The 25,935-nt window shown below is 39.2% G+C and overlaps 1 protein-coding gene across 1 annotated transcript in view; it reads left to right on the top strand.

Moving 5' to 3' along the window:
- Window positions 1–6,479: 6,479 nt before the first annotated feature.
- lrmda (leucine rich melanocyte differentiation associated) overlaps window positions 6,480–25,935 on the top strand; it is a 212,720-nt gene continuing 193,264 nt past the window's right edge. The window contains exons 1-2 of the mRNA XM_027277499.1: window positions 6,480–6,750; window positions 7,517–7,617. Of these exons, the coding sequence (XP_027133300.1) occupies window positions 6,709–6,750; window positions 7,517–7,617 (143 nt within the window). The 5' untranslated portion in view covers window positions 6,480–6,708. The remainder of the gene's footprint in view (window positions 6,751–7,516; window positions 7,618–25,935) is intronic.

Genomic DNA, 25,935 nt, shown 5'->3' with positions numbered 1-25,935 from the left:
CCTCTATTTCGACAGCTCGGGGGAGGAGATAGGCTGCAATATTTTGGTTAGTGTGAACGCTTACGCTCTATTCCATGTGGAGCTACGGGGTTCAGGATCCAGAATAGTGTGTGAACGATACCACAGATAAACACTTTTTTTTTTTAACTTCCAAAAACACCATACCATACTTTAACAATTCAGTGTTTCAGTCCAATATGAGAGATGTGTTTGAGTTTTGTGTTTGGACGTCAAATGAAGCGCATTTGAATTCAGCTCACACGCTGAGAGAGTTAAATCACGTTGGAAACATTAACAGCACATTCATCTTCATCGTAGTCTGGTCTCAAACGAATGGAAAGACCTGTTTCTGATTCCTGTGTAAACCGACGCGTATTTCCGACCTTTCACTGCTGCTGCTACCATCATAACAGCCACATTCATGAAGTTTATAATTAAAAATATGTAACACAGAAACATGTAGTTGTCCCAAGACGTGTTTTATTTATTTTCTGGCTTATTTTAAGTGTTCAGGCGGTCCAAGAGCCTCGCCAAGTGTGCGCATTTTACGCACGTCCCACCAAGTGAGACTTTTTTTTCCTCCCCCACCGACAAACATAAAACCAACCACTTCAGCTTGAATTCCCTAAACAGACAAGCGTTGACAGGAATAGACCAATGTAGTGATGGAGGGATGTGAATGTCACATGTTTTCAGTATAATATACACCGCCCTTCTATTTCTATCTCCACCCCTCCGTCAAGTGTCAATTCTGCTCCACCGCAATCAATCAGTTATTTGTCAGACGCTGTCAATCCGCCGCTTGATTTATGTCAGCTATTGTGGCTGATTACATGCCAGTGTGACTGCGGGGAAAAGAACAAATGGGGAGAGAGAGACGTTCTGCAAGAGACACCAAGTTTTCACAAGAAATAAATCGATTTTTTTTTTTTTAAAACGCATCGACTTAAAACAGCCGATATCCACGATCCAAACAATGTGAGGGAGAAGGATACGTGGACTGAAGTGGATTGTGTTAGTCTTCAACAAAGTGTGTGTAACTTTTTGGAGTTCTCCATCAAACACCTCGGAGGTGACACACACACACACACACGATGAAACTTTAATAACTCGCAGACAGCCCAGCTCACATGTTCTATGGAGTATAGCTGTTCAGGTGCTAAAGTGCTTTGGCTGTAATCGGCCGATTATGGTGTTAACAAGAAGCCTCAGGGGGGAACACCGTTGCCATGACAAAGTTAATAAAAAGAAAAAAAAATAAAGATTAAAAATAAAATATCCCATAATTTACACGATGGAAATATAATATATGCACAAATGAATCATTTATAGTTCCAGTGTGTAATATTTAATGTTGTCCATCCGTCTGAAATAAGTTCAAACAACGTGCTAGAGTAAACATTCATTCAAAATAAAAAAAATAATAAAAAAAACTAATGTGGAACAACATCTCCAAACAGAGCTCTGTCCATTTTTGGGGCTAAACGCATCTGCCATTGTGTTGTTAAAACCTGTCATCTGCCTCGGGCACACTGTCATCTGCAACAAGAATAACAAAGACAGGGAACAAAAAAAAAAAAAAAAAGAAATCCAGACATTTTATATTGATGTCAGCTCGATTTTATTTACATACAATGAGAATGATTTATTTTCTTGAAGAGGTTGGAGGAAAAAAAAAAGCGGACAGGGAGAAAGAAAAGAAGAAGAGGAATGGTCTGTCAGGCCGCTGAGAAAAGAAGTTTAAAATGCCTTGAACTATTCACCGCTGAGATGGCTAATCAGTATTGAGGCTCCAGGGCAATCGGGCAGCTTTTCAATGCGGGTTTTCCTTTCATCTCAATCGGGATTGAGGCGCTCAATTAAAAGCCTATCAGTTTGTAAGTAAATCAACGCCTATCAAAGTTGTCACATCAAACAAAACGATTATTATTGCAACCCGCCTCTGCCATTAATCTCTTTCTGTGGTAATCTGCTTGACAGGTCATCTTGGAGAGCAAGAAAACCTGGAGTGGACAATCAAGGGACAAAATATGTTTTTGGTGTAAAAACAAACAAACAAACAAACAAACCATATCCTACATAAATAAAAACACACAACGGATTAGAAATGTAATTTAGGATGAAGGGTGGAGGGGATACAATACAATAAAACATATTTTATCCACATGCTTTGAAAAAAAAGTAGAATCTACTGCAAGAATTTAGAAATAAAACTGACTGTTACTCAAGAGGAAGAAAAATAAATTTTGCAGCTAACTCTTGGCTTCAGCTTTTTTTTTTTTTTGGCCTACACTGGTCTGCATGACTGAGTGCAGCTTTGTAAACTGTGTATGAATAAATAAAATCATTTCATAATTGTCTTCTCTGAACACGTAACTCATCATTTTCATATAAATAAAACCTCAGCTCCAAAATAGGCCAACGGTTCTTTGTTTTTTTGTTTTTGTTTTTTATTTAATGTGAGTTAGTGAGAAAGAAAAAGTCCAAATGAGCGCAGCTCTGTTCCTTCAAATATTTGCAGTGTTTTTGTCTTGGCAGAAAAGAGAGAGAGAGAGAGAGAGAGAGAGGGAGAGAGAGAGGAGGGGGGGACGTTTCACAATATGCAAAGATGTGTGATTGATAACAGGCTTGCTGTTTTCTGCAAGGGCTGTCAGTCCGTGACACAATATGTGAGTTATTAGGGCAAAGAAGGGCAACCATAAATTTCCACTGTCAGGCGAAAACCCTCTTTATTGTCCGTATGACGAATGGGCTTCTGCACCAGACACCAAAATACTCGGCATTCCCCTTAAATGGGAACACATTTTTGCGACCATAATTCATGATATTTAAATAGAAAGTTTTAATATCCCCCCCATATATTTCATAACACTGACATGTTTATGAATCACTCCGCGCATGCAAATACAACTATTTACATCTCGTGAGGAAATGTGTTGCACTTGCAGGGTTACTGTGAGCTATGCTGGGGCCGGCTTCTTGTCATGGAGCGAGGGAGAACATATTCAAAATCTTGGTTTACATATAAATATGTATGAATAAGGTAAAGCCACATTAAAAAAAAAAAACAGAAAATACAAAATTAAACAACTTCCCTAATTGCAGACAATCAAATATTACTTTTGTTTATAATTTTAAAAGTTATTCTTCTCTTACTGTATGACTGTTTGGGAACTTAAAGTTCTTAATAGTATTTTCTCAGTCCGTTTTCACACTGTCTATCACGACATTCCCGTCCTGAACCTAAAGCCGGTGTTTTAAAGACATGATATATAGAAAATATTAGTAACAGGTTTTTTTAAAAAAAAGGCTGTACAGGAGATGATTGAAATCATGAAACCGCATGCATGAAAGTAGAAAAAGATTTTTTTTCTATAGCTCCAATGAGGAAGGACAGGTTTACAGGAAAGTCCGTGACACGACATTACCTGGAATCATTGCCTTACTAAGCTCCGATGTAAAAACGTCAGAGAAGTGAAAGGATTTAAAAAAACAAAAAACAAAAAAACAAAAAAACAACAACATTAAAGTAGTCCTCCTGTATAAACGAAACAGTTTTTTTCAGGACACAAACAACAGCAAACATTCACATTCAGTCAAACGGGAAAAAGGAGCACACAGTGGAGACCGGAGCCATGCGCACTCCTCGGCTCTCTCTCTCAGGGCGCGCAGCGGCAGCTTTTCCGCGTATGGGAGGTCCCGCGTGACGTCACACACAACACTGAGACTGAGACACAGGAACACAACATGGTGTCCCCAAAACTTTTTCTTCTGATTCCTCTGCACTGTCACTGTGACCACCTACAACAATAATAGTAGGTTTGCCCTCTGAAACGTGTTTTCACTCCCTTCAGTTAGAGATGGATAAACACAGCAGTGCTGCTTCGGCTGTTCATGTCCTGCATGCTCTCAGAGCACATTGACTCATAGAATAATGAATGAATGGACATTTTTCATCTTGTCAACATGGCAGCAGTTGGTTCGACACACATGCATCAATGTATGTCATATTTTAAAATCTGACAGGATTGCATAATCCTGTATTGTGGATGGGGGCAGTAATCCCCTCAATATAAAAATAATGACAAGTTTAATGTCACCAATGAAAATTGAAGTTGATAGGCAGGATGTCATCAACAAAACAAACATTTCATGAGATCACACTAATGTAATGTTTACGCAAAGCCTCCAATTGTGTAGTTGACCTGCAAAGTCACTAAGTCGTGACTCAGTGTGAAATAAAAATGACTCATATGCTCACTACATTCATATTCCTTGTAAAATAAATGAATATTTCTGACACTAAGTTAGTGTGTAGGAGGAAAGTGGTATAAAGCAAGTAAGTTTATGTTGTCATATTTTATCTGAAACTAAAAAATATTTCATTTCAAAAGTAAAAAAAAAAAAATCCTGTTAGCAACTGCCATGTTTGACCTATAGGTTAAGTAGCGGACCTTTCACATTCAAAGCCCTCATATATGAAAATGCTGAAATATTCTGTGTCAGCAGGGTCAAAATATGAATAGGAAGATAAGTCAGAGTCAAATAGATGTGATAATATTTCAATTACAATTTCACATTTGCTCTAAGACCCATATAAGCAATTTAATGACTACCCAGTGCCATTATATCTTATCTCACACCATCATGACATTAGAGATGCATAATCCACTTGAACTTGGGTCATTTAAGATCAGAATTTTTTTTTTACATTCATGGAATTTTCAGTGCAATTAACATTCAGGACAAGGCTGCGCACAAAAACGCAGTCTACGGACAAAGGTTATGGAGTTAATCCTAAAACTCTTAGTGCAAACTGTATCAGTATCAATGGGCACTGTTGTACAAGTAGCTTGCTGCAAACATACACATATTATCAATAATATGAAATGCTCAGTTCCAATGTATACAAAGTTACTTGCAGTAGTTGCAAATGATTGTTGCCCATGCCCATTATAGTGATATAAAACCATCATCATTGTGCAGAGGAGTAGTCAAACTAAGGGCAAAGGTCATATCATTCCTACAAATGTATTCTGCATGTAAAGAGGCAGTTTGTGTTCCCATGTCTCTATCATACTCACTGCCATTTCGTTCTGCATTGCCACCTGGGGACAATTACAGCTCGAGTATATTTCATACTCCCATACTGTAATCTGTCACTGAATACAATAAGACTCTTGCTTTTGCTTCCACATGTGACTGCACTGCAGACATTGTTTTGTCTTAGGCTGTTTCATTTGAACATTTATTTATTTTGTGATGTGCTCTTGGCCCAAAAATAAAAAAAACAACAACCACAAACAGAATGTCAAAAAACATTTGGTATTATGTTTAGTATTAGGACTAATAAGAAAGATACATCACAGGTGGCATTGTTAAGTGGAACGAACAAGTATTAATTACAGTGTAACCACGAGATCTGAACAGAGACTTTAGAATAGAGTTTAGAATAGAGTTGTGTGAAGATAGTTCAAGAGCAGGACACTGGAAAAACATATATTTGCATTTGTCAACAAACTGTTTAGATTTTTACTGTTCCAGGGCTGTGCTGCACTGATTCTATCTTTTGTTTCTTTTAAATTGTCTGTTGCTGATGAATCGCTCTGACTATAACTGCTTAAAGTGGAACAGCACTGTTTTGCATTTCAAACTGGCTCATCCACTAACTTGGATTCAGTCCCCCTTACTAAGTACTGCAAAGTATAGGGGAGTAGTTCTGCATTCTGCGAGTTTACCCAATATAAATATGACATATTACATATACAACACATTACTTCCTCAATGAACAACAACAACAATGAAGCCTTCTTTCTAATGAAAGTGAAAGATTGCTTGAAAATACTTCCTCTAATCGGAAATGTGGCTGGATTGTCCGAGAGCATCCAACCAACTACACTCCAAACAAAAGATGGCAGTTTCATTATTTGCCCATACTTATAACATTCTTTTTAAAATGAGTGTTTTGATCAGCTGGATTGATTTACCTAGGTTACAAAAAAAACAAACAAACAAACATATTTTCTCATGCCCCTAGCAGATGCATTCTTTTTTGTAAGTATTTCTAATATGTTTGGCTTAACAAGACACATACCTTCAGAAATTGGGATTCACAGGTGAGTTTGGTGAGTATATCTCAGGTAAATAACCAATGAAGAGCAGCGGGTAACATTAAACTCTCCTAAATGGTAAAATAGGTCAAATGAAGGAATTGGATTCAGTTTAATTGACTGTTTTATATTAAGAGTAATGCCATATGCAAGATATGTATAAACTCTCAGTCCTATATAGTCAATAAAATATATATTGGTGCTTTTAAACAGTGGTTTATTATACAGCAATGCGTATGGAACTACTTTTACTACTACTGCTGTGCTGGTGTTTGTTATTAAATGGTATGTGAGGTTGGATCTGATAGATTGTTTTCATCAGGACACAGGAAACTTGAACCCAGAGCAACAGGGATTAGTATGAAGCAGTGTGCCCACGTGCTTCCGCACAACAGCAGGTCAGCTGATTGGAGCGGCACGCGGAAACTGTAAAGTCAATTGAAAAGCGGCAGTAAGATCTGCAAAGTGACCGGGCTTCATCCACACTAACATTTCATGTGGACTTTTCTTCCGTGAGCACAACTTTGGGATATCAACTCAGAGAGCTTATCTAAAAAGACAGAGTCAGTGTGACTGTCAGTCTCAGGGAGAGAAAGTTATGGCACATCACGAGTCGTTGGTTGCTTTGAATGGGACTCAGGTAAGTTTTTGTTTTGTTGGGGACAGATGTTGATAGTCATATTTCTCAGCGATGGATTTTAAAGGTGGACTTTGATCGCTGCTAAATATGTAATGCGACTTCTGTTCCTTTTCTTCGACATCATGTGACACACTGTTGCTAAACGTTACAGCCGTGACTTTCAGTTTTGTGTTTCCTCTGACAACTTCCCTGGAGAGAATAATCTCTGCGAGATGCGGCGATATCAAGTCAAAGTGCACTCGGTGCACGGTGGTATGCTGAAATGTGGAGATATTTTGCATTATGTGCAGTTAGAACTGGAATGCACATAGAAAATGTTTCTGATTTCACAGCTTTTGTTCCAATTTATCCTTCAGGCTAAGGTTACTAATACACACGGATGATTTTTGTTATAGATGAAGATACACAAATATATTATATATTAAGTATCTGACAATGGTGATGCTTGCACATAACATAATGATAATCAAGCTGTATTTTATTCTGAAATGGGCCATTCTGCTTAATGAATATTTAAGTATATTTTAATGTTAATACTTTATATTAGAGTATTTCTACACTGTGGTATTGACTCCTGGAGGAAACATTCCTCACTGTAGTCCAAATGCTCCATTATGTAGCATCCTGTATCATTCAAAATTAATTCAGATAGTGGTCCCAATGTTGCCCCCCCTACATGTTATATTGCTGTGCTCATGTCAGAGATGCTGATGTGTTTTTGCTGCGTATCTGACAGTTATCACTTTTTCTTTTTCAATTATTAAAGATTTCCTACATCGGACATGACTGCAAGGAGATTCCGGACATCCTTGGAGACACTTATGGCCATTTTGCAAGAAGGCTGGATCTGAGCTTCAATCAGCTCAGGTAGATGACAGATGCACACTCCACAAACATGTAATCACCTGGATGCATATGCTGTCTGTCTGTCTCTCCCTCTCTTCCCCTTTCAGCCTGTTACATCTTTACATCAGGTGCAATTGAATTTTTGCCCTCGGTGGTCAGAGTGTCATCAGAACATCAAAGAGCTGAATGAGCGTTAGAGCTGCGCTGATGCCATGCTGGGGCAGGATAAAAGGCACGATCGATAAATGTGACATGCTAATTTGGGGGCAAATAGAAGAAAAGATTCCTCTGTCAGGACATGAAGGAACACCTCATGGCAGCTGCTTCAGAGGGGGCTGCCATTTCAACAGCAGGACTAGCATAGTTGATCTGGCAAGTAAAAGAAAGGAGATGATGGTTATGAGGTGCTTTTGTTTCTGAGCCCTTTTCATGACTGTCAGGCCGTGAAGATGTCTGAATAGAGGCAATTTTTTTTGTTGAAAATTGTTGTCTTGAGGCAGTTGTCTGTGCTGGCGATGTGGAGTCCTCGATTTATGTGATTGACATTGTGTCATATTGCAAAATCCGCCATTTGCAGTCCCGCCGCAAAAATCCGATTATGCGGTTAATGGATAAATAAATGAACAAACCCGCTGTTAAAGTACCTGTGAGCAAGGCACTGTGTGTGTGTGTGTGTGTGTGAAGGCAAAACAGATGTTGGTGTGGAAAAAAAGACAAAACATTAGTCCCAGGAAACGTACAACTTACTGACCTATTAACTGTGTTGATGTGTGCACACAGTTTTGCTTAGTATGGGGCACACCTTTACATAAAGTGTTCAATCATGTAAATGTGCTACAATGGGCGATTATTCAGACTATTACAAGGATTGTTGAGTGTGGGTGCTGCCCTTGCTTAATTTAAACTGAATACACAGATAAATCATGTTGCATCCGTAGAAATAAATATGGTAAGAAGAGACAACTGCAACTGGAACTTTACAGAAAAATAGATTAGATAATTTGGTCAAGTTGCGTTGTCTAAAACCTGTCTTTGAAAGCGTCGTAGAAACGTTCTTATTATTTTTTTTAATTTATTCTTGAAGCAATACTTGAATAAAAGAGAAACAAGTCGTGCTGTGCAGGAATATTTTCCACTTTGCTGACTGGAACTGTATTCTGTTTTCGTCAAAGGATTCATGTTTTAGTTTTGGTTTCAAATATAGTTAAGGGGTTTATTTACAGAATATGGCAGAAATGGAATATGTTCTCATTAGTGTAAAATCACATGAAAATAAGTATTGTTATGTCTTTATAACCTTAGAATGAGATGAGGGGCTTGCAATCAACAACTACACTGCTAGTTGCACACTTGCGGTTTAAGTGACAAACACCATAGTGTGTCAGCTGACATAAGCGAGATCTTCCTGCCACTGTTAACCGTTATACTGGTCGACTTCCCCAAAAATGTGGTTTTAAAAACTGCCAAATCAAAACAAAAAAATCAAAACAAAAAGCTATTAGCATCTGAACAGGCACTAAATCTTTATTCTTTACAAAAAAAAAGATGCCATCAGATCAGGACTGCTTTATGACTGATACAAAATACTTGGACTGTGAAACAGTAGATGTGTTGCCATTACCTCAGAGGAAGTGAAACGTCTTACGTCTTACAAACGGCTGTAGGAAATCTGACTGAAATAACCCTTGCGTGTGTTGCTTTCAGGGAGATCAAAGCTTGCATTATGTTTCTCTCCCTTGAACCTGTCACATTAAGGACTTGATGTTTAGAATCAAATATTTATGACTCAGATATCACTAATTCATTATTAATTTTCAGTTTGGCTAATCTCACGTGTCAGATATCATTACTAAACTTCAAAAGGTGGTATGGGCAGAGAAGCGGTGCAAAAGTAATGAAGTGGTACTGGAACCATTTGGGGCTCATATATGTGCACTATTGATTGATGGTTTGCTCGTGGGCAAAGTGATCTGTTACATAGTGCTTCATCTTTTTCTCCTATAGGCAGTGTGTTTGAATGGTTCACACTGACAACATGTATAGTGAACTAACATAAACACATCTAAAGAGACAGTTCCTTTTTTGTAGTAGATGTTTCATACATGCATATACCCTGCTGGCTTTTTCTTCTTCTTCATACAACCCCCCCAACGTAAGCTGTCAGAACTCCGTATCTCTAACCATAAAAGCATACATTACTGATGTAATAGTGTGGTTAGACCTATGTATCCACTATTCTCTCTTAAACCGTTCTTCCCTGCTGCGATTGGTATCTGTAGGTGCTCACATGACAACACTTGGAGGTCACGGTGGGTGGAGCTGTGAAACTCAATAAGCAGCTCCACACGTGATAAAGTTTTATGCTAACTAAGGCGTAGAAACTCCCTCGGGAGTTTTGATCCCCATAAGAATGCACATGAGAGGCCCCTGACTTGCAGATTAATTGGTGTAAAGTGTAGACATTGCAAAGGGGAAATTCTACCAATAGTAGCCAGTAATTTCAGTCTCCATGGTATTTATGCTGTTTTACCCTGTGGAGTTAATCTTTAACACTGATGGTGCTGATTCAGTACCTGTCCTGATAGACTATACTAAACACTTCTCTGTCTCCAAGTATGTGTAATCCTACAAAGAACATGAGCATAAATGAACTCAACATTGTCAATCTTTTCTCTTGGATTTTTTTTTATTTTCTTATCAGAAATCCGAAATCTAAATATTAGCTTTATACATTCAAAACTGGCTATTAAATGTCACATTGAAACACACGTAGTGTAGAGTATTCTTCTAAAGCAAATGTAAAGGCACACTTTTGCTCCTGTAAGTAAATGAATCACCCACATATCAAGACAATTTTATGATCTGGCAATGCAGTCGTTTACATTTTCCTCTGATACTGTGTCGTTACGCAATTATTGTGAGATACTGATAAGATGACCAATGTATCATACTCCTAAGCTTCATTGCAATATTACGTTATCCAGAATCACAGATTATATTAAGCCTGCTATCATCAGAGTATTACAGAATTATTTCTCGCCTCCCTTCAGCATTCAGGACTCTCTATCTGACGTCGCATGTCAGATAGTAGAGACATTCATGTATTGACACCGTGACCTCGTTTCACTGTCAGCTCAAGCAAACCAGGTGTAAACAGATGCACATGTTAGTGAAACTCAGTGGACTGCCTTCAGCATCATGCACTTCTTCATGCTGCTTGACTCAAATCGAGAGAGAGACATTGCCACAGCCTGTTGTAGCTAATATGCTTATTTCTGTCAGCTCAATTGACAACACTCATCCAGCAACCTGACAATGAGTCACAGTGAGAAGCAATGTACTGGCACCACCTTTAACTTGAGTCCTGTGTGTTTTTGGTGTGTGCTGCGCATTATGTTTATGTTTGTGTGTATGCCTGTGCATGTTTGCTTGCATGCAGTGTTTGTGCATCTGTCTCTGTGAGCATAACTGTGAGTGGCTGGGCAGGTAATGGCAGGATGAAATTATGGTAGCAGGCTGTCACACCCACACCTCTCCCTCTGTGTGCTGCAGTGTCAGCCTGTCTCATCAATGTGTTGAGAAGTGTGGCTCACAGAGAGATTTCTGTCTCAGGACGGGTTTGGATAGTATCGTGTCGTCCACTTTGTTCCAGGTCAGGTGTGTGTACTATGCAGTGAGTGGGCATGTGCTGTCATGACATGATCCCACTCTGTGACTGTGGTGCACTTGAGGTGCCTGCATCTGTTACATGCAGTGTTACTGCCCTGGACACATGAGGTTTTTGAGGAGGACACATGTCTGTGAGTCACAGGAAGAATCCTTATATTGTTAGAGCAGTGATAACCTTTTATCTCAGGTCTGACAAGGCATCTTGATAAGCAAATCATATTCGTGCAATGATAGCATTTGTGAAACCTTAAACCCAACCTGAAAGTTAAGCCTGCTATACTTGAACTGTTTTAGCTAGTTAGATCTGCCCATCACTTGTCCTCTCAACACATGGGATACTGATTACTGTGCATGTAATTTCAAAAATCCATGTACAATATGTTGCAAACAACTGTATGCATGAAATAAAACAGTGTTCCCAGTTGATTTGCAATTTTACAGACCTTCTCAGCAGAACTCTATTAAAGCACGGTGCTTAAAACACTTCTTCTTATCTTTTAAACAGTTAGAATAATTTCTACCTTCACTTGTCATTGTGTCAGAGAGGTGGTGATTCAATGCTATGATGATTATTTTGTTGGCTGCAGTTTGTGATAGTGCTGCATTTACATTACATTATGTTATATTATTAGTTATACTCTTATACACAAGTAAAACATAACGTACAGTGGCAAAGAGGAGGTTAATAACTAGTAATGCAGTTCACAGTACTATATGCTCATAAAACCATTATACAAGTAGTTACATTGTTTCCAGTGTATCACTGTATACAGTGCAGATGTCTTTATTTGATATCTTTTAATAGAATATTTTTTCCATCATTCCATCCAAAAAATACGGTTAGAATATTAGAATATTTGACATTATTCGCTCTCAAAAGGTGGTCTTGGTGTGTTATTTGTACAAGACAGGTGGCTATATGACCCCTACTGTATGTTCATTGTATACTAACCCATATGTGTACCATTTTATTAATTTCTATTCATAAGAATAGCAGATGATTTCCTGACTTTAGACTTTAAGAAAGAGGGGTCCATATTGGACTTTTGCATTACAGATGAACCTCAGCTACCTGTGTATATATATATGTGTGTGTGTGTGTGTGTGTGTGTGTGTGTGTGTGTGTGTGTACAGTATGTGTGTCTGAGGGGGTATGTGCTCACCCAGGCTATGTTGGTGATGGCAGGCGTTTTGCATTTTAATGACAAATCAAGTATGCTAACTCGCATTTTAAAACGAAAGTGCTCTAAATGTCGCCCAGCTGTCAAAATGAGATGTAAGCGGTCTGATGAAAAGAGAACAAAGAAGACAAAGTAGGGAGGCCTGGTACACTGAGAAATGAAATAAAACCTTGTATGGCCTGTCAGCTGTGTCATTTTATATTCATATCTAAAGAACATTATAGTATTACTCCGCCGCTCATGCCTCACTCATCTGTCTCTCTTAATTCGTCACAGGCATCGCTCCGTCTTTCAAGTTGCTGTGTGTCAACATGGGAAGGGGCCTGCTAATTGACAAATGAGTGTCACAGACATCAAGTGCTCCTTTTCTATCCGAGCAAGGTAGACTCTGCTTGTTTGATGGTGAGGGGAGGAGGACGAGGAGGAGGAGGAGGCCGTGGTGGAGGGAGGGGGGATCTGTTATTGGCAGAAGCCCAGTAAGCGGCATTAGACTGGTCGTAGAATGAGAAGTGACAACGGCAAGAGAGCCTGTCATTGTCTTGCCTAAGTGTTCAATCTTCAGAGATGCCGGTATGCAGATAAAGTGTCAGTTAGGAGGAGAGGATATGAAACATTGGCAGTATGAAGTCCTCAAATCACTTAACTGGGAGCGTAGAGTGTGTCTGTGTCTGGTAATAGTGGTGGCGTACTCTGTCCTGCTGAGGAAATATATTCCATATCCGATCTATCAGGCGTGTTTAGGCCGATATTCTAGGCTAACCTGATCTGTGTCTCATAAATTAAGGAGGATGCAGAGCTCTCCGAGCCCTAAGAGATTTAAACCAGATAGATGAGGGACAAGGACTGGCAGGAAATAACTTATTCATATCGGGGACATTGATATTTTGAATCATTCTATGGTTTTGAAAAAGAAAACTCCAACCTTTTTAATTTTCACAGGGATGTTTTTTTTTTTTTAAATGATGTACTGCTCCTGGGAAAGTGATGGGATGACATAGAGCAAAGGATGTTATGCATAATGGATGGCTTGTCTTGTTCCCCCATCTGTCCAATTTGACGTTATATCAGAATTTTCTTTTCTATGATTGCTGCAAACACTGTTCTCACTATTGAGGACAGTTGAGACAGAGAGCCCGAGTCACTGAGTCCTATATCGAAGAAGTAAAGAGTCATTTGTTCTATTTATCAAAATCGTATGTGACAGCTCGAGTCATTTTAAATGAGATTATATTTTGGGCAGTTTGGACAGTCTCAATTGTAATGTCTTTGGATAGATCTTTTAAAAGGTTACAGTATAAGCATCTGACACAAAACCTCTTGCTGCATTAAGTCAATTAAGACAACAATCTTCCCATGTAACCAAAAGCCAGCTAAAGTCTGTTTTGATTTTTGGCTAAATGGACAACTGGTATTTGATTGAAAAACTCTCCCACAAATCATAACCAAACCGCAATAATGTGGCCTTCATTATGTTTTGTTTTTGTGTTTTTTGTGTCCAGCAGTGTATTTTCACTTAAGATAAATTTACTTTAATATAAATTTGCCTCAAGGGCAGATGATGTTTGCAGACGAACTGGATATTTTATCCACATATGCTAACCAGTGGATCTTATTAAATGTGGTGCATATGCTCTAAGGCCAACTTTTTATCCATATCTATATATGCAACTCTACTTGCATTTCGAGTAAATACATTTCAAACAAATGTTCTATGCATGCATAAATGGGATGGAAGTCTGTAAACCAATACCTGTCATCTCAGCGAAAATTAAAGCACTAAAGTAGTTTTGAAGGGAAACTCAAATAGAGTTCACAAACAGTACTCTGATCCACAGCTGACAGCGCTACATTCATATCAAGCACATTTGGATTTAATACAATTTAAAACAAAAACAACCCATGACTCCACAAATTCACTCACTAATTTAAAAAGGACCAAAAAATATCACCTGACATCATCAGTGCCGGTCTTGATGTTCTGGTTTCCAGCTTAGTCACACACACACGTATCACTTTTCTGTTTGCGTAAATTTAAGTAAGTCACGTTTAAGCAAATCACACCACGATCAGCATCATATACACTCAGTGACAGTGACAGGAAGAACAAAGTCAGCTAAATGAATAGGCTAAGTGGAGTTAATCACATCAAGGTCTTCCACTCTGGTAGCTCCTGCGAGGTATGTTGTGGTTTCACCTAAAAGTCATGCATGTGAAAATATTTTTGTACTTCTTCTCTTGGCCTGGTTTGAGGAAGTGGCAATTATTACCATGGCAACAAACTATCCAGTAAAACTGTGCAACCGCCCTTGATGTTGCCCACAGCATTGCAGAAGTATACATGTATGCAACAGTGAGTTACACGTCAGTTCTTTCAAGAGACAGCTGTCGAGAGTGTCAAGCAACCAAGGATAAAAATAAACTTGGTTGACTCTTGTTTGTGTTTGCAGATATTTACTTAGCTGACCAAATTCTATGAAATCGCCTGATACAAAATCTGTTTAGAGTGGATTTTCTCTTCCAAATAAGAAATACTTTCCTTCCCTTCTTCCCCTTGTCAGTGGCAACTCCAAGCCCATTAATTTCTACTTAAGATGTAAATCTTTAAAAAAAAAACAAGTCACAGACATATTGTTTCATTTTTATTAAAAAAAGGCTCAGTAACTTCCTAAAACATCCAGCCAATGTAGTTTGAAGCACATATTTATGTAAGGGCATTCAAAGGAACTATTTTCAGCTGCGGATTTGCTCACGTTTGGTGCGCAAGTGTTTACGACAGAAGGACGCTGTGTGCGGGAATGATTCAAAATAAACGGGAGTGCACATGTTCGTGGTAATAAAGGAACATGTTAAGAAGTGCAATGGTGCGCTTCATTGATTTGTTTTTATTCGTTTTTGACAGCAGTGTAGATCTATAGCACTGTGGAGTAAGTTATATCAAACTCTGGCTACACATGCAATACTTGCTGGCAGGTTGGTGGTTGGGGCTTTTAATAGTGTTTGTCGACAATGAAAATCTTGAATATTGTCACTTTTATCCTTTCAGCCAGTTGTGCAGTCCATCATTTGGCTTTCAGCCTCACAGTTACTTTGCCCTCAGTATAGCATACATAGTATAAATCTTAATCTCTCTGTTAAAACACAACAAAAACTCACTGATGGCATGGGAACCATCTGTTAATCACTGTCTGCATGGAGCTGCCATCAGCCCTTCCTCTCTTCTTCAATATAAGGCCATCTTGTGGTTTTGGATTCTGAATGGAAAGGAACATCTTTATGTTTCTTTTGTTCACATTATATATACTGGGCAGTGATGCCATTCCTTTTATGACTGCGTCACATTTTTTATTGTATATCCCAAGACGGATGGCGTGCCACTGACACAGAGATTTACAGGCCTTCAGCTTGCAGTGGCAGAGCTTTAGAAGGGTCTGCTGACATCTAGCCAACACTTTGGAGGAGGAGAATAAAAGCTGACATTTTATTGGCTCTGAGAGAGAGAGAGGGGGAGAGAGAGAGAGAGAGAGAGACAGAGAAAGAGGAGTTGGGGGGGCGTGGGGGACAGAGGAAAGAAAGGAAAAGAGATTCTGTTTCTCTACTTTATATTTTTCAGCACTGCCAGCTGTCATGGGGACCTTGCTAAAAAGAGGGGATTTATTGGGTATTATTTAGAAACTTGTCAGTGGTAATGACTACAGCTATGATTTCAATTATCACCCACTAAATATAGCTTAATTCACTGCCTTGCTGGCCATAATGAGCCCTGACATCATTTTTCAAAAATTCGATACCATGCTATTTTAATATTTTATGTTGACCACCGATTTAAATTTCCTCCCTGGTGCTTGGCATGTGGCAAGGTCCCACTCCCTCATGTGCACTTGGATAGTCAGAGCTATTGAGTTCAAAGCTGTCCCAGGGATATATTTTTTCCATTGACAGAAATCCAATTAGTTTTAGTACACAGTCTGGCTGAATAAAAAGGGTCTTAAAATCTACAATATGTTTCCTTGGCGTTTTAGCAGAGTGCAAAGCCAGTGATGGATCTTTATGATTTGACCTGATGGGGCCCAAGTGGACATACTCCCTTTTCTATTTTGGCAAGTGAAAAACAAACCATCCATATGTCTTACTCATTTTGATAGACATAGCAGAGCCTTTTGATATTGCGTAAACATCTACTGTAGAGTGCACGGACCAGCTAAGATCTTGACACTCGTACATATTTAAACACTTATTAAATACTTTACAACTACTACACAAATTCTGCCGAAACACCATGTAAATATGAAAGGGGGGGGGTCAGATGTATAATTCATTAGTGACATGCTTAGTAAGTAGACGATTTGGGGAGCGTTAATGTGTACTCAGGTTTTGACATGAGGGTGTGCATTTTTAAGCAAGCATTAACAGGGAGATGATTAGGACTGGCACTCGGCTGTCAATAACAAGCTTGCTGCTTGAAGTTGATGATGTGGATGAATTTCAATATTGTAAAGTCGCTTCCTTTTCTTCAATCTCTCTCCCTTTTTTGCACTGGTTTTAAAGTACATGACACATGCAGAGTCATTTGGGATGCCCGTGAGCGATTAGGACCTCTCCGTATAAGCGTTTTCTTATAAATAAAAAAAAAAAAAAAAAAAAGAGAGAGAAGAGGGCGCCAACTTATGTTTGAGACACAACCTGTGTCTCTTTTAGCCCATAACTCAAGCACTGTTTATGTTCACCCCATCACACTTAGCCATCTCCCAGATTGATGATGTAAGCAACTGGAAGGCATGGAACATATTAGAACGGAGCATGCAGAGGGGCAGCCATACTTCTACTTCCCTCGGCTGGGTCCCAAATGGAAAAAAGGAAAAAAAAAAAAGGTTTGGAGCCTGTTTTGGAAGACGAACAAAGGAGTTTCCTTTGGTATGGTCTAGGCAGTTTTGGTCGCTTCATGGCTTTCAATCTCCCACAGTCTTTCCTAGAGGGCCCAGGGGTGAAAAGTGAAGACAGATACATGGGTAATTGATGCCAAGATTTTAGAGGATGATTGCAGTTTTTGCCATGTTTTGAATTTTAGGGGATGATTTTTTTAAGAGGGCTGCATGATAAATGTTGTCAGTAGATGAATAAATCCCATGACCATAAAATGCAGTTGGAAGCTGTTATTAGAGATAGCAGCTCTTGAAGGCCTCACGATTATGAAAAGAATTTGCCGTTACATCTTGGTGAAGACGAAGGACTAATATAATAATCTTTTAACCTCTGTGATTTGAGTCAGGTTTAATCATGGTTTGCCACATTGAAGTGATAAACCTCAGTACACGCAGGCCATCTTATTCGCTTGCTCTGCAATTTCAGCCTTCGTGGGTGAGTCCACTTTTTTTTTTTTTTCTGCACTCCTGTAGAATGCTTAAACCATCTCTGGTCCTGGACAGCTGTGCCACATTCTCAGCACAGCTGTAACTCATTTCCTGTTTCCATTTCAGATAAACGTACTCACATCTTTCACAGCTTTCACTTATAAAAACCACTGACTGTCCATGCAAGCAAGCCATCCCAAGAACTTGATATTGGTCAGACAGGAAGATTTGTGGGAGATAATGATGCTCGCACCCGGCTGCACTCTTGTTCTCCCCTTTTTCCTCTATTATTTTAACTTGTTTATAGTCTACATTTGCTTGTTCCATTTGCGAAGCATGAAGAATAAGTTTAGAAAACTGTAGTTGGGAGTGAGCTCAGAAATCAAGGGCAAGCTATGTTTTTTTTTAGTCTACATCTGACATCCATCAGCATGGAAATATGTTTTAATGGTCAGGCAGGCTGCAAGACATCAGTAAGCTGTTGCCTCACTTTTCCACCCAGGGACATATTGAGATAAGGAACAGTGACGGCATGTTTCATGTCCATGCTGCTGACATGTCTGTGCTGGAAAACTACAAGGAACAACCCTTCCATTTTAGGGCCAGCTGTCTGTGTAGTACAGTATTCTTATTCTCTGTTTTCCCCCATAAAACACTGTCTATCCATTAGGATAAATGCATTGACTTCCATCATAGTGGTTCCACTGTGAGCTGCCGAGCGCACCATTAGCTGACAGTATGATTATGTGAACAACAAACCAAACAGTCTTCTGATCTTCTCTGTCTGTCCAGACGTTTGGTGATGTTTAAGAGTTTCTCCCCAGTGGTAATGGTGAGATAGCTTTTGCACCGTGGGCACTGTAGAGATTCTTTATTTTCTCCCTCTGTCTGGATCTCAGACCCCAGGGTGCTCCAAAGCTCAGAACATGTCTGTACTCAGATGTTTCAAAACACCAAACAGCAGAGGAAGAGGAGTAGGAGGAGGAGGAGGAGGAGGAGGAGGCAGAGGAGGAGGCAGAGGAGGAGGAGGAGGAGGAGGAAGAAGACGAAGGGAAAGGAAAGAAAGGAAAGACGAAGGGAAATGGGAGGAGGGTAAGGAATCCTCATAGGGACGAAGTGTACATGTACAAGCAGACCAGGCAGAGAGGCCCAACAGGGTCTGACTTGTGATCTGAGGGCCGTTTGTGTGTCAGTCAGATCAAAGTCTTTTGAAGAGAAGGAGAAATCCCTTTACCTTCTCTGACTATGGCAACCCTTATTGGCAGCTAGGTAAAAGGAGGGGGGGAGGATAAAACAGGGCTGACGGTGAACTGCTTCAACTTGTGATGGTTTCTATTGTTTTTGTTTCACTTAAAGTAAAACACACATCTGTCCTAAGACATTTTTATTCACACAGCTGTAGGCGTGTTGTTGTAGATAGAATTCAATGTATACATAAGCATTCCAATGTCAATAAATATTACCACATTTATTTTTAAGGCATTTTAGATACATAAATTTACTGTAACTGTCAACAAACAAGACCATCACCAACGAATCTGTGCTGCCGTTCAAACAAAAGTGCCGCATTGCTTTAAGGCACAAAAGAATATCACTTTGATATATTAAAAAAAAGAAGACAGCGGTTGTTCACGCGGAGCTTATGTTCTCATAATTTGACTTGTGTGGTTGCTTATGTTTGTCAAAAGGAAATACAGGTGAGTGCAATCACAGTGGTGAAATTATGGCGATGTCAGTTTTTCAAAACAAGAGATTCAGGAGTCTGCCTACATCTTAAAAAAAGAAACAGACATGTATGTTGTATCACTTGAGTGAGATATAAGGTATCAGTCATCACATGCCATCATACTACATACATTGTCATAGATGTTGTTTTCTAAGTTTAAGCCTGTAGATTTATTACAGCTGTATAATACATCTTATGCTAATATATAAACATTGCATTTTTGTATTTGTGATAAGGAATAGCTCTAATTTAGTAGCAGTAAAATAGTTTCATTATTTTTTTCTCAGGTGTGGAGGTGGTAGCTACACACACAGTATTATTTAGCTGTTGTGATTGGCCCCAAAGGTGGACTGCTTCATGTGGAGACCCCTTTGCCTTGTTTGATACATTTTCTAATTGAGCATTTCTCATATTCGAGTATCAATATAAGTCCTTCACACATTTTTAGTTCTCTGCACATTTTGACTTCATATTTCAGCAATTAATTAATTATTTGGTGACAGTGTTGATACACAATCACCTTTTGAGTTTTTAATGGCTTAGAGACAACTGCTGGCTTTGTTTAAAATTATTGTCCTCATGCTGTCTGACCAGGAGCAGCATGGTTGCTGTCTTTTGCAGACATTTATTGCTATTACTGAGTACACACTGTATCTTTATGACCTTTTGTGATGATTTCAGAATGATGTGAGCGTAAGAGCATGTGCTCTTGTCAGCTTGAGCTTATCAGCTAAATGCCTCCCTGTCAATCTTAATTGGCTGCTGATGAGTTCATATAACAATTTAAGTCATTAAACCAAGCCATATGGTTAAATACATCTAATTAACACTACATATTAATCTGTAGCATAAACTTTTATAGGAATGTAGTGGTGGCCATCGAGTGCAAAGGTAATCATCAGAACCAAGTTGAATATACAGTAGGCCTATATATACACGCAGCTGTTCCTTTCAGGGAGTGCCAGACAGTCCGTCACTCATACTCACCCCCTCATGCTGGGAACGTGTAGTGAGTGTATCCTTCCATGGGCCTGGCTGTTTAAATTAATTATTAGTTTTATAGTGAACCCCGAGGCCTTGCACAGGCAGCTAATCCCTGTAGAGGGCTAATCCGACCCCGCGTTACAGAAAATCAATGCTGGTCTTTGGTGTTGGCATGCCATCAGGGCACAGGGACACATGTCAGACAGGCCTCCTGATTTTTTCATGAGGTGTGTTTTTGAAGTGGTAGATCCAGTGGAGGATGCTCGAGGTACCCAGAATTGAAAAGAATATCCGGAAGCGAAAAAAAGGCTTGTATGACCAAATTTCTCATGGGGTGTTGGTGATGCAAGCATGCAGTTTTTGTGCATTACTTTAACTGAAAACAGATTTTGGAGAGAACTCATGTTGTCACAAATGTAAGTTGAATACATTTAAAGTAAATCAATGCATAAAGAAAGTTTATAATTATAATATATGCAATTCAAATAGCAATAAACTAAATAGACCCCAATAAAAAATCCCATAGCTGAATCTTGTCTATTCAAAGCGTGGTCACAGTACTGGATGTTGGATCGTCTGTTATATTATGACCTTCTGGCAACCTTTATGATGATGGATGTGTGTGGTAGATGAGTGTCCTGCAGTCATCAAGGATTTAAAGGGATTTTGTTTGCAGCCACTGACTACAGATCAAGTAGTTTGAGTTATGTCATGCTTGTTATTTTCACTGGTTTGGTGGCTGAGGATCGGTGCCAGTTGAGTCTCGCTGTAAACATCATGCTGTGCTGTTTGCCTGATAATTTGATGAAAGGAAAAGAATTTAAGCAGTCATTTTGAAAATGTCAATTTGTGTCTTTTTAGTAATAAATCTTCTTTTTTTTTTATGACCCAAGATGAGAACATCCTATTTTGTCTTGGCAGTGATACAGACAGTCTGTGTTTTGAGATCAGTTTAATATCTTGTCAGATTTGATAAATTGTCAAAATTGAAACCACCATCCATTTCCTTTTACTTTGTCAGGGTTTAATACCATTCAGAGGAAATATGAATATTTCTCATTCCTCAGTCTCATTTCATATTCTCAACTGTCTGTCAGTAATTGGAGGAAAGAGAGAAAGAGATGATCTGACCCAGTCCCCTACTTTTTTGCACCTCTCATTCTGCCTATTAGTTTGGGATTACCAGCTTTCCCCTCTCTCTCACCGAGACTGGCAGCTGAAGATAATAGCTTTCATAATGTGTGGAGTTTTTATTCCGAGCTCTTCTGTGTTTTTCTTTATGAGAGAACAAAAAATGTTGAGCGCAGCCAGTCTATTCATTTCCTCTATTGGGAGATTAATGAAAGGAACAGTGCTGTCTCAAGCCTTTTGTGACAGGCTTCAAAGTCTCTGTACAGGAGGACTGTTTGTCTGTACAGGCAGACATTCGCATTCACACTGTGACAGTTCATTAGACAGGTTGGGGCATGATCAAAAACTATATGCTACAATTATCTAAACATTTGTTGTCCATTTTGTTTAACCCTGTTGAGGTGATCAGATATGAAACTGTAGATAAGAGCTTATTCAGACAGCAAAAGCCCTTTTAAAATGTTTACAACAGCTGACCCAAATGCTAAATGTTATCTGATGTGTGTTTGACGCCATGAAGTGAAACCTTTGTGGGCTGACTGTGGTTCTAGTGGGGAGTGCCACTAATGAGGAAATGACTTCTATGGAAAGATCTTGTGCCTAGTCATGAGACCTTATGGGTTGGACCGGTTGCTTCCCCGTCTGATACTGGAACAAAAGGAGACATTCACTGTCAGGAGAATCTAATATTCTGACTCCTGTCTATCACTCAGGCATTGGCAGTGTCAATCCATCCAACCGATTTCAATACTGCAGATCACTTCTTCTATATCTTGCATGTTAACAAAGGATCTTATCATAGTGAGACCAGAAATACTAACATGTATAAGTGGCAGAGCGATCAAACATGAGGATTTCATTGTTTATTGGTCCAGCTCTATCCTACATAATGATTAACATAAGTTATGGCACTGTATTCTGGAGAAAAAAAGAAAAAAAAGTTGACATCAAATATGAATGTATGTGCAAAAGAAAAGTGGGAATGGAGTGAATATGAATAATGCAACCTCAGCAGGACTTCCATATACTGTATGTATCATGAACCTCATAACTATAAATTTAACTACATATGAAATCTTGAAATAGAACAGAACTGTTTTTTTTCGCAGTTGCTCATCTCATGCTACAGCTCCATGCAGTCTATTAAACAGCAGTAAAAGCTCTCTTGTGACGGTAAGAACTGAGCCAATTTCTTCTTATCATATGACCGACACAGCAAACATAATCAAACAATCATCATAACTGTCACAGATTTTCCCTCGAGATTTCCCTTCACTGAAAGGCTGACTCTGTGCATGCGGCGTCCCGCCGTTCCATTTTCATAATTCATTGGCTCATTCCTAGCAGATCGTGTAAGTTGAGAGACATGTTGTAACAGACTTTTTGACGTCCACACCTCTTCCGCAATGGGACAATTGAGACCAAATCTGGATGTGAACCAAACATATTTTGTTTGCAGAACTGGTAAACTGCCACATTTTCATCAAGAATAGAAGCCTACAACAGAGTGTTACACATTATTATAATTTTTGGAGAATTATTGTTTCTTGCCTATGCCAGTTGACAGATGGGCTGAATTACTCCATCAAAAATAATAACATTTTTTTTTAATGAGAAATGCATGAATAATATAAACATGTTTTCTAACTATGCAAACTTTTTTGAAAGAATTTTTGTAAAAACTTTTCTTTTTTTTTGCTGTAGTTGTATATTTGTTTTACATGGCTTTGATTAAAGGTTTTGAGAGAGAGGAGACATTTCTTTTACTTTATGACTCTCTTTGCCAGCTTGGCAGCGGCACTAGCATTTAAATGTCCATTAACAACCTTTTAACTGTCAAGATCTTTTGAAATATGGATGTTTGCTTTCCACGCTGCTACAGAGCCACCAAAATTACTTTTAATAGCTCAAGTGTTGGTGTTAATACGTTCCTTCATAAGCAGTAGGCCAGCCGTGTGTCATTCTAGTGCAAAGGAGTTTGCCAATGATGTCTGATTAGAAGTGCAAGGGGAGATTAATAGATGTTTCTTCCCCTCATTTGTTATCACTCTTTTAGTGCATTGACTGACTACAGCGTGTGATAAATAGAGGGAAGCCTCTGCATTTCCTGAGTGTGACACTATCTATCTACTCGTCAGCCCAGCTCCGTGTTGATGCGATGTCTCCTCTGACAGCACATCCAAAGTCAGCTGCCTAGTCCTGTGCAATTTCAGCAGCAGAGGGGAAGGTGTTTGGGATCTGCATTTTAATCCCGGCCTGTTTAATGTTTGCCCCCTGACAATCTGGGCCAGACATCATTTTAATGGTATGTACAGTGATAAAGCCAATAAAATGTCAGAATGATTGATAATCTGAGCATTATAGCAATATGACTTTCCAGTTCTCCTCTGCGCTCCAATGATGGTTTCCAAATTGAATTCTTTGTGTGCGTGCGCGCGTATGTATGCACACACACACTCGCATAGCGCTCATGTGTGCGTCTCTGCTAAACCTTAGGTGAGAAGAAAACAGAAGAAATGTTGTTAGTTTCTAGTGAATCAGTTTTTAGTGCTTATGCAATACATTATTTTGAAAATAGCAAACCATATCGGCTGAATAGATTATTTTAGGATTTTGGGCTTGCTTACTGTATTTGTCTGGAAAATATGGATTGGAGCGGGAACAATTATAAGGAAGATTACCATATTTCTTCTGTTAAATAAATGATATGAAATCTTGCTTTCCTCTGGATGTCAGAAGTTGTGAATGTATGAGCCAGACCTCTGAGGTCGGTGTGTGTTTCATATCAACGCTTGCTTATTTTTGTCTACTGGGGAATGGATGGGAAGTGGGGGAGAGGGTACTGTTCATATCTCTTGACTTATGAACTCATCCAAACACAGGTGGACATTGACATGCCGCAGATGCCGGTGAAGCAATCAAATGTTACAGTTGCGTTTTGTCATCAGGCCTCAGCCTGGATTGTTCTAACTTTGACATTCTCTCATTATGGTATTTGTTAGTAACATAAGAGTCATTTTTCCATTCATTCATCCATTTAAACATTAACCTGTCTATCCCTTAGAGCCATTCTTTAAAGCTGTAGGCTCACCTCGAGTCTTATGGATGAGATCAAATGGCTCTGGTTCACTGATTTATTGCTTGCTATTTGCAAACCAATTGCAATCGGTTTGAGATTGACAACACATGTAGGCCTGTAGTGCAGTCAGTGTCTCTATGGACCTATGAAACAGCTCCTTTTATCTTCAGCAAAGTCAGAGCAGCCCTGCATCTGACTGGCAGTCATAGAAAGCTCTTTGTTTTATGTAAATGGTGATTGATGACACGCCTGGCGCAGCCTGCAGTTTTTGACAAAAAGTATTGATGGCTGCTCTCAGTAAAGTGTTAGTCCAGGTGACAGAGCAATCCATTTTAAGATGAATGAGAGAGAGAGAGAGAAGCAGAAAGAGAGAGACAGAAACAGGAAAGTCATCAGCACTTTCGGGAACGAGTTACACATTTGTAACTCTAGTTCTATGATCACAGGCTTTCAAGTGGAACACACACACACACACACACACAGCTATCCCACTTTAGGTACAGTAATATAGGTCATATGACAATTCTTAGCAGCAATACTAAGCGCCACAGTGCTGGACAAGAACAGAACCAGTCGAGAATTGCATCTTGTAGTTGGTCATTATTTATTGGCTATAAGAACCCTCTGTGCATGCACACTTCCTGCTGCTCGATTCCCTCAGTCATCCCCCGAGGACAACCAGGTCCTTTTTTGCTTTCTAATAGTGGGACTGTGGAGGTCCATCTGTGTATCACAACAGACAGAGAGAGTCTATCCTCATTTAGTGCAACACCCACATTAAAAGATCAGAGATGTTGTTGACCTGTTACTGATTAGAAAAGATGCAGAGGTACAGCAAATGGGATGTGCTACATAAGGAACAAATTATAAAAGAAACACAGTCAAATTGTCCCAGTGGCCAACCACGGTACTGCAGGCTGAAAAGTATTTTCCTCGACCATTAAAAAAGAAACTTTCACAGAGTCCACGAGTCCATGTTGGTACTCCTGTCCTGTCCTGCAGGCTGAATGACGCCTGGGTGCTTAAACAAGCCACCTGTAACCACACCCACCTGTCAATCAAAGCGTCCACGCTCTCAATCCTGCATAACTTTAAGCCTTAATATAATGTGAACAGGTGAGTTGTATATAAATTCACCCTCAGTACAGTTGTCATGAACGGGGAAATTAGCTACAGAGACCAAAACTGTTTTTTGTACCAGGCTGTAAACATGTTTATTTC

The sequence above is a fragment of the Larimichthys crocea genome, chromosome III (assembly GCF_000972845.2).
Source record: "Larimichthys crocea isolate SSNF chromosome III, L_crocea_2.0, whole genome shotgun sequence".
Classification (NCBI taxonomy): Eukaryota; Metazoa; Chordata; class Actinopteri; family Sciaenidae; genus Larimichthys; species Larimichthys crocea.
This window is presented reverse-complemented; position numbering and strand designations above follow the sequence as displayed.